Here is a 10535-nt window from a genome sequence, read left to right as displayed (position 1 = left end):
CTTCCAACATGACCGCTCCTGCTTATATACACATGCATGCCCTGACACCTGCAGCCATTTTGCATTTTTTAGTTTTTTTATACTTCGTCAATTTACCGCTCTAAGATGGCCGACGGCGATTCCTAAACTGTTAGCAATGCCAAAGCGAACAAGCATTGGTAAAGCCAATAGCTGTACATGTGAGACAGGTTGGCTTAGCCAATGCTGATGTTTAAGGCAGTGACGGAGGTGACAAACCTTCCTCACCGTGCGTGTCAGCAGAAATCTTAAAGGAAGGGCGGAGCTAACGCTGCCCCCCTCTACCCCCACCTTCCCGCCGGCCGCCATCTTTAGACAGTATTCGTTGGTTTTGACGGTACCAAGCCCGCAGGATGCCTCTGTACTGCTCAGCCGTTAACTGCAAGAACCAGTACCAGGCGGCCGGCAAAGACGGCGGAGGGAGGCCGTTCACCTTCCACAAGTAAGTGAGTGGGAAAGGTCGGAAGCTCGAGGGAGGAGCTAGGAGACCCAGGAGCGAGCAGGACCGCCCTGGAAGGCGGGGCTAGAAGAAAACACGCACTCTCCTCCCTCTGGAGAGGTGTTAGGTGCCACTTAACGGGCGGCTCCAAAACCAGTCAGGGCTTGTTGCGGGGGCAGAAGTTGGGTCCTGCCTGACGAGCTGGATTTTAAAATCTCAGTCATTGTTCTTTTAGCCTCCACACGTCTGAAGGTAAAAGTGAGTGAGGTGTCCGCTGCAATAGGAGTCCAATTCTTCTAACAGGTCTTACTGGAGTCCTGTGTGGGGTCAGGTGTTTATCACGCCCACCCCGCCCGCATAGCTGCCAAGGTTTCAGATTGCTATGTGTGACACTTTCAGAAATTCAGTGTAATTCTGAGTGGCATTTCAACGGGTATGAGTGACACTTTCTCTTGTGGGAAATCAAGTAATGAAGATGAGGGAAACATATAAATATTGGACTTACGCCCATCTGAGCAACAGGAAACTCTAACAACGTCTTAAAACTGCTGCAAAGCACCAGAAATGGAAGAGCTTGACATCAGGGTTTTAAGTGGGATCAAAAAAGTGGGGTCTTTAAAAAAGGACCTATGTGATTAAGCGTATGGCTTAAACACAAACTACATTTCACCACTAGCAGCACTTTGCTGAAAGAATAAAAAAATTGCTAGCATTCGCGCCCTATTAAGGACACGGAGGCGAGGATTGTGCTTCTCTTTCTTTTATTTGCTACTCACAGCAGCCAATGAAAAACTTTTTGTATGCAAATAAAACTACATTTCCCATGATGCTTGTCCATGCCTCACATCCTGTACAGCCCTATAAGAGCCACTGCATCCTGTTTCTCTTCCTCTTTCTTTGCTCGAACCTTAACAGTCAGTAACATTAATAATTGCAGTCCAAAAACAAGGAGAGGGAATCCCAAGAACTATCCTCCAACGGGGAAGAACCACATTCCGACTGGGAAGTTTACGTCTTCGAAACCAGAAGCACACCTGCTCCGTCGTCTTTTCCGAACTTGAAAGGAACGAGACAGGAAGAACCCGTAACTTTTGCTTGAACAGCATATCAAATACATGCAGGTGGGTAATTATTACCAACATAGTAATAACCGGGTGGGATAATCCTCGCCTCCTTGTCCTTAATAGAATTGAAAATTCTTGGCGCGAATGATAGCAATTTTTTTATTCTATTACAGGACCGGAGGCTTCGTATTATGCTAGTCTAACGCTTATAATACACCACAACATTTAAATCACCCACTGATTTGTGATAATTGCTGAAACTGAAATTTAGAAATCGAGACTTTGGGGTGTTTAAACATTCAGAAGTAATCATAACATTAAGAACCATGGCATCATGAGCAGACTGTGACCGGACATTTGGTTTTGAATTATTCTCTGACATAATCGTCCTCAACCATGTGGTTAGTATAGTCGCTTGCACATGTTATTTGTAACGCAACCAACCAATAATTATATCTTGGCTACTGAACCACCTAGAACAGAATGTGCCCCAAACAGTTGGACAGGAACTCCTGCCGTTTTTATAGCAGACGAGTCGCTCTCAAGACCGTAGTAACAAGGACTTCTTGGAAATTATAAGATAGTAAATTCATAATTTGAAGCTGGAAAACATATTATGTAGCAGATCCTGATAAGCTGTGATCCTGTTATAAAGCAATATGAAACCGTGTTTGAAAATGATTACTGTACCTGTAAAAATCCAGTCTGGTGTACCTGCTGTAGGAACTGCGACAGGTATAAATGGCCAACATCCCCTTCATTTACCCTCTGTTGGGAACTACTAGTCGAGAAAAACGGTTGAACGGCTGATGTAAGCCGGGCAAAAAAAAAAAAGGTGGTCGCTTGCTTGACGGCGGACATGCAAGAAACCTCAGTAATCTCGTGAGCAGTACACAACCCTTCGCCCTGGGTGCTGAAGTTGGCATAGAAACCTTCATACAACAGAGATGCTAGGATCTGTTTCTGCCGACAGTGAAAGTGTAATAATAATAATCCATATTGTAAAGTGCGAATGATCACCCGTAAGGGTTTCTTAATGCGCAGGCCGTCATGGTGCCGTCATGGTGCTGGGCTAATCTGGCGCCGAGGATCGAACCGCAATATGAAGATTACAGCGTCAGACCCTGGCGTCACGCCCCTTCCCAATGTAAGGCCTTGGAAGGTCGTTTGAGAGATTAGGAGTTGACCCTTCCAATAGTAATAAGATCAGGAAACTTCTAATTTGGCGATAGCTCTGGCTACAAATGCATTATACAAGTGTCAGAGACTAATGTGAACGGAGGTAATATTACCAGCCCACCAACAAATGCCCGCAGGGACTCATGCACTAAAAGCTCCAGAGTGAGCTTCAAGGGAAATATGCGAAGGGTCGCACCATCAGAGACAAGTCAGAGAACAAGGTACTGATGGGAAGACGAACCCCCTGAGGCCTAGGGAACTGAAGAGTAACTGAAACCGGTCATGATATTGTGTATTCCCGAAAAGGGACGGGAAGCTGAAAACCCTGAAGCCTAAGGGAGTATAGCCGAAAATGGCAATAAGAAAGTACAAATGTAAAGGACTGTTATTATGAAGTATCTTTGGGAATCTAGGGGAAGGTTAAACATGTGCATATACCCTAGATACCTTGGCAACAACGCTAATGGTGATTGACCACCTATTTGACATGGTTAAATGATCAATTTTCCAGAAAAAAGGATTTGCAATTCTTGGAGGAGATGGGACGAAAGATGTACTCAAAAAACGTATTGTGCTCACTGCAACCCGCAGAGCCACCAGAGAGATTGAGCCATCTAGCACGACAGTTCTGGAATTAGTGCTTCTTATAAAGATCTAGAATCGGGAGGAAGCGGACGTAAACAGTAGGAAGAAGACCGACCCTGGCGCTAGGAGAAAAGAATAGGAGAAAAGAAAAAAGGATACGAAATAGGAAAAAGAAAATGAAACAAGAAACAAGACAAAAACAACACCCAAAGTATATGTGTAAATAATTATGATGAGCGGTTATGGAGGCTTGCTACCCCGTGTTGGGGATTGTATTCCTGGGGCCCTGGTGAGCGACACTGGGACGGAAAATCCCGATTGGCACAGAGTTCATTTCGGGGCGAAACGCTCCATTAATGTAGATTTCATCCTCCTTGTATCTCACCCTGCCTGTATAAGGGTGTTTGAATGCAATATTGTAGTGCAAGGCACCAATCACAGAGGAGTAAAGGGGGAGCCAACCCTTTGCACACTAGAAGTGAAATAATAATAATATATCTGGCTCCTCAGCAAAGCTGTAGTCCAATTCATTCCAGCCCACAAGGGCGTACAAGCCATGTCTAGTTATAAGGAGCGTGTGCGCACTCTGAGGGCCTCCTGTTGTTACAGCCTGCAAAGCGTAAGACAAAATTGCTCAGTTTGAACAAGGCATTAGAAACCTAGGAGAAAACTGTGAACGCTTGCGAAGTGCGTGATCCAAACTGGTATAAATCGAAACCTGATTGGGTTACGCCCCCCGGAGCGTCATCAGCTCTATTCTGCACTCGGCCACTAGGGAAGGCCTTTGGAAGGTAAGCGCGCAACTGCGCCATGAATGGAAGTATCCCTTATAATACACTTGGACGCACATTGCGAAGTAACTAGGTCGGAACAACATATATTACATACCTGCATTGAACACATAACCCTCGTACATAGTAAGATACCTTAACCACTACCCGACAGTGGCTTAATAGGACGCTGGGGCCCCAGCGCAGTGCTTCGCTCTCTTGGATGCGTATGGATTTCGTGTCCAGCTGGGCCAATATGTATAGAGGCAATATGCAAGATGAGAGCACGCTATCTCTACTCCCATGGGAGCGTCTACAGGTTGCGACCTTTCGTGTAATGACGCATATTCATTTACTAGGCCGTTGGGACATGAAGCGTATAATGCAAATTGCGCAGGCATTGCAACTTGGAGCGCACATTGCTAAAAACACAACCAGTCAAGAAACATTTCAATCATCTCCCCCGCTGGCAATGAACAATTCCTGGCAGGAACGCCTAATAGGCATGAGGAACGAAAGGAACAGTAGATAGCACAGAGAGTTGCAAGGTCCTTACTATAACAGGTATAAATACATATGAATAAATATATATAACAGAGAGCTGCAAGTTCTTTACTGTAAAACATATTAACACATTGAAGACACCTAACAGAGATCCGCCAGGCCTTTATTGTAAAATGTATAATACCTATGGATACATTCAAATAATAGGATAAGTCATCAAGAGATTAGACATCGAGCTCAGCGCGAGCCACAGTAATCTGAATAACAGATGTCGACATCAAACATACACTGTACTTACAGTACAAAAGGGCGGCAGTGCTAGCCGCTAAATTGCGTGCTTCCAAAGGAAGTCTGACTAGATGGCCACGAGGGCCACAATGAGATAATGTGTTAACCGCCTAGCGGGGAGCAGACAGAAAGAACACCTGAAAAAACACCTAGCAAGCATGTCGTCAAAGGCAGAGCGATATCCAATATTCTCTGAGGCTGGAAGTCTGAAACATCATTTGCGCCCGCCGGAAGCGGGAAAAGGGCCTTTGCGCGCTCATGTGAGCGGCCAAAACAAAGCGGCACAGCCGCATTAAGGAACATTTAAGGGGAAAGCTAAGAAGCATATTAGGTAAGCGGGTGAGTAATTATGAGCCCAGGGGGCCGCCCGCATGACACCTTAGCTCCGCTCTCAGCAAGAGCCTCTAGAAATGAACGCTCCCCGCTAGAGCTCAACAGCATGCCTGAAGGAGTTAAAGGCCGAAGGGGGAAATCAACGTGATGCATCCGATACACGCTTTATCACCAGAATGTCTAAAGGCAGCGCTATGCGTGCGAAAACAGAAAGGCATTAATAGTGGATAGTATTGGCATGCAAATGAAGCTTGAAGTGTAGCACGTTACGCGCGGCTGAACCATAATTATACCAGCGCGAAGTGCGCATAAAACGCAAAACCTCCGTTTAAAACGTAGCGCGATCTACGTGCAAGCATAGCCATACAATCATAATCGTCACAAAATAATTAGCAATACGTGCAAGCATAGCCATACAATCATAATCGTCACAAAATAATTAGCAATACATCTCGAGTACTTAACTTTCTGCGTGAGCAGCAAAGAAAGAGGAAGAGAAACAGGATGCAGTGGCTCTTATAGGGCTGTACAGGATGTGAGGCATGGACAAGCATCATGGGAAATGTAGTTTTATTTGCATACAAAAGGTTTTTCATTGGCTGCTGTGAGTAGCAAATAAAAGAAAGAGAAGCATAATACGAAGCCTCCGGTCCTGTAATAGAATTACTACTAAAACAATTTTATTGCCAGCTTATATCGCACTCCACACCTGGGGCAGAAATATGCATGTTGCAATCACAACAGAAAGCCTCGTCTTGAAGCAATGCTTACATTGGGAAAAAGATTTCCCCTTAACTACTATGGCATTAAACTCTTCCCGGGAAAATGAAAGAATGAATGAACATGTCAAGTTCACTGGGCTTTAAAGAAACTCCTATTCACCATTGAACTCAGCTAGGACACGTACGGATGCCACCAGCTGGAAACGATAGTGCTCTAGCAAATCCCCTTGACATAAAAGAACAATTTACTCCCAAAACCGAAAACTGTGGGCAGGGTAATAAAATGGGGGAAAACAGACGTTTTTTTAACATATTTGTAAAAGGCAATAGGGCTCAGTCTATTAGATTACTAGCCAACAAAAAGTTACCAATCACTGGAGTCAAGTGGCATTTATTTCACTTGCTCGAGGTGTTTAAAATATGTTCTAATGTAGAGGTGCTGAATTGAAACAATAAAACAGTGTGCTTTAAAAAAAAAGAACTATCCAGGGTTTAGCCTAGAAAAGCAACAAATTATCTTTTGTCTCATTTTATGCACACAACTATTGTGGTAATGGTGGCCCATTTATACCCCCCAAAAAAGAGTATTTTAAATAAAAGATTGTCAAACCTCAGTCAGAGAGTGCGGCAAGTTCGTCTCAGAAAGGCTCGAATGCTATTGTCACTCAGTCTAGTGACCGTTAAACGGCTGGTATGCAGAGTGTAACACCATCAACTCAAGAAAATCAGGAGGGCTGCAGCAGAAGTGAGTGCGTGTCTGTTTTGCTGGCGAAAGCCAAGCAGAGTGTGAAAGCAGTTATGGATAAAAAAATGCTTTCATTTGTCGAACCGTAAGTAGCAGATTATAAAACTTTTTTTTTCTAAATGCCAGTCTTTTCCGAAAACAGAGAGGGCCACTGCTGGGCGTGGTGCGTACTGACATATGCTGCAAAAGTAATGCAGCTTTTCAAGGGTTATTGCTAAAAAAGGAACTATGGGAAGCATTTCCAGTACTGATAAACAGCCGAAAATTCGAAGTCATTTTAGGATGGTGTCACGCAATAACAATCTGTACAATAATGCCCCTCAAAAGGTAATCATTTAAACTTAACCTGCAGAGCCTTCGCTGGGGATGGTATCCGTGATGTTTCCGACTGAAAAAACACAGGAGCATTATTTCAGGGCCTCTCTCCCACGCTGCGGCCGCTGCAAAAGGGACACTCGCCGTGACTTCTCTCTCGGCAATAATTTATATTGGGCATGGCCCGGGGGGTCAGAAACTTTTAACATAACTCCTGACAGCACACTGAGGCCCAGGCCAGTGCGAGCAGTGCGCCGCGCTGAAGCTCTTCTTTGCGGGCCGAGCACCATGTTTGCAGCGCCACCGTAAACCTGAGCCAGCCGCCTTAATCCTCCCACAGCTGCAACTTTCCGCTCTGGCAGTAGAATGTGACCTCCCCCACACCGGCAGCGCAAATGTGTCTCACAAAATTGGACTGGTCCGTCCTGGATATCTAGGCAGTAAAGCCATGATTGGGCAATAACTCAGCGTGATGTCAGGCTGTTTGATAGACTCACAGCGCCGTGAGAATTAACAAATGAAACATTGGAGCAACGCAGCAGCTTTGGCTCAACTATGTGCCCCAATCCTACTGGACCAACTGTTGCACATGCCACCGATGGCGCGCTGCCAGCTACCACAATAGCCCATATCAGTTTTAGGCAGCGACAGCTGAGCCACTTTACAGATTATGCGTGACAATGCATTTCAGTGCGGTGATGTGGAGCACCACACTGAAAGGCGTTAGTATCATGCCTAATGCGTGATACTTGGCAGGACTGCGCCCATTCGTGATATCATAAGTTAGATCCACTCTTTTCAAGGAGTGCGGATCATTATGCAGACACATGGGGAGGCGTCATGTGCTCCTCCTAGAAGCCCCTGTGCTGAGGGGTCGGGTGCATCGGGCACAGATATCTATAGAAAACAGTGGTCGAAGTGGGCAGGATCGGAAGGGCACGGCGTGCCCCTACTTCTTTTATTAAAACAATCCCGTTCCCCTACTTTTTCTTTTCAAATCTGTGTCCCAGGACGGCAGAAATAGCAAAGGCATTCAAATGAGGCTCGGCTGGCTTTCGTGGATGGGCAGAGAAGGAAAAGGGCTTTGTCTCTTCCTTACTGCCCAGCAAAGGCACGGACAATGTCCTCTAATTTTCTGTGCTGGCAGCTGCCCCCCCTGCCCCTTCCTATTATTCCATCTATTTCTGTCTTGCTCCTCACTTACTGAAAACCTTGACTTGAAGAAACGGTTCACGACCTCTCTTTCCTTCTTTCATTTTGCTGCTTCCCTGTGAAATGGATCCAAAAAAGAAAAACACTCGCCGAAAATGCCCTTTTTCTGACATTTTTCTATTCCAAAGTGCAGCCTCTCAATGGAGAGAATTAAAAGGTTTTAAATATGAACAATAAATACATAACTACATAAAGCAAGACAGAGTGGTTGCAAAGTGGCCAGATTGGTTTTATTGACATCCAAAATTGGTTTTATTCACATCCAAATGCATCAGCCTCACTTTACAGACTTTGCAGTGAAGCCTACTTTTGTTTTCTCATCTTTCTTTGAACAGCATTGTTGTCCCCAGGTGGGGAAGTGTACCATTCCTGGAGGTATTCCAATACCTGGTTGATGGGTGGATTGGAAAACAAAATGTGTACCATGGCTCTGTGTTTATGGATGTGTTCTTTTTAAACCATACTGCTTACGTTTTGCAAGGATATAAGCAATGGACATTGAAATGGTTCTCTTCAGGGCTCTGTAGTCATGTCCTTAACTTTTCAGATAAATTCACTGGCTGATTTCTAAATATATCGGGGTGGTTACCAGGGCAACCATCTCTGTTGCCAGGGGACTGTCATAAGGACACTGTTGCACCGTCCTCGAGTTGGGAGTCAGCAGATGATTCTTAAATAGACTAGGTGGAGACACTTTGGGGGGAGGCCAGGTATATAACGTCTTTTACAGATAGCACTTTAAATTGTAGCAGATGTATTTCAATGACACTTTGATAACCAAGATATGGTGGGGGTATGGAAACATGCAATTAAGACCACAACATTGTTTGTTTTTTAAATAACTCTCATACTGTTTAAAGTAGCATAACCAATTACCCTTTTTAGGTCTTGGCCTGATCCAGCGCATGCGCTGGACTCAGCATAGACATCTAGTAACTCTCAGAAATGCTACTTTGCCGGTGATCAGCTTGCTATCACGCGCGCATTTACGTTACAGCATGCTGATCGCCTGCAAAGTAGAACATGCGTTTTTTTCTTCGTGTTTTTGTTGCTGTTGTTCTTTGCGGCCCGGCCGCGCAGCCAATGCTTGTTCATAGTGCTAATACTAATGACCACCCCACCAATACCTACTGCAACAAGTCGCCTATAGATACAAAAATATTTAGGGTATTCTTCTGAAGATGGCCCTCTAAATCCTAAGCTTCCATCTTGCCCTCCAGTCCTTTCCAGTTCTTGCCGCCTCATGTGTCACCCTGTTTCACTCACCTTGCTCTCTCTGCTACACTCCCTAAAATACCCGACCCTAAAATAGAGCCTTGTTCCTCCCATCACTTCCAGCAACTAGTGTGCTAAGGTCCCCTCTGTATGGTAGTATTGTGATATCCAATATTTCCCCACTTTAGCGTACCAAATCATAACCCTTTTTAAGGCCTCCATGTGCTATCTCTCTTCTCTTTTAACCAACTCATGCCCACCCCGTGCTCTGAACCCTATTTTCCCCATGCAAGCTCCCACATCTATGTTCTACAGATTAACACAATTCTTACAAGTCAGAAGTGCAGCAATCGGGAGAATGATGTGGTTTATACAGTGGGCGTGACCGTAGGAAACATGTGCCACGATGAACATAAGTGGGCTTGATATCGAGGGTATTGGTGGATTCTATATATCGATGTGCATGTATTCTGAAATCCTTTTGAGTGTATTTAAAGGCCAGACGTATTCTCCAGGACCTCAATGAAAAATCATGGTTTCATGGAGGATCGGGTATCAATTAGTTGGTTTTTAAATGGGCCGGAGATTAGGTTTAAAAGAACACTGACCAAGAGGTTGCTGTATGCAGCCGAAAAGGCAGACTTTTATTTGAGGTTGAATACAAGTTGAATAACAAATTGTGCTTTTGCCAGTTGCTTAGAGCGGACGGCCATTGTAAGTCACAAATTGCAATATAGTAGATTAATTAGTAAAATTGTACTGGCAATTGATTGCTAAGGCGTTATGAAAGATCCTTCGATTCAAGAATGGACAGTGATTAAGTCCATTGTTTAATGGCTCTATACTAACATATCACCAAATCAAATAAATACATTTCACTTTGTCATCATTTTTTTTTAAACATCTTTTTATTAAGCAATATTAAAAAACATTACACAAATTAAAACTGACCAGAGCGCATTGAGTGACTGCAAATGTATATAGTGAGAACATAGACCTCCATAGATATAAATAAGTAGATACAAAGATTATGGATAACAGACTTAGGAGTCTTCCGGTTCCTCACTGTCGAGATCCACATTAGGTGGCGTGCAGATGTCACCCCGGTAGGCGTTCCAGGCACCCCAGACCTTGCCCCACTTGCGG

General features: G+C 44.5%; 1 protein-coding gene across 5 annotated transcripts in view; it reads left to right on the top strand.

Annotated features, from left to right (window-relative positions):
- The first annotated feature begins 307 nt into the window (after nucleotides 1-307).
- The window catches only part of LOC147679034 (uncharacterized), a 463018-nt gene continuing 452790 nt past the window's right edge, over nucleotides 308-10535 (top strand). Inside the window, exon 1 of one of the 5 annotated variants that reach the window (XM_086942774.1) lies at nucleotides 308-460. In XM_086942774.1, the coding sequence (XP_086798900.1) occupies nucleotides 372-460 (89 nt within the window). In that variant the 5' untranslated portion in view covers nucleotides 308-371. The remainder of the gene's footprint in view (nucleotides 461-10535) is intronic. The other 4 variants (XM_086942773.1, XM_086942772.1, XR_015300871.1 and 1 more) reach the window with 4 other exon arrangements.

The sequence above is a fragment of the Lissotriton vulgaris genome, chromosome 11, assembly GCF_964263255.1.
Source record: "Lissotriton vulgaris chromosome 11, aLisVul1.2, whole genome shotgun sequence".
Taxonomy (NCBI): Eukaryota; Metazoa; Chordata; class Amphibia; order Caudata; family Salamandridae; genus Lissotriton; species Lissotriton vulgaris.
This window is presented reverse-complemented; position numbering and strand designations above follow the sequence as displayed.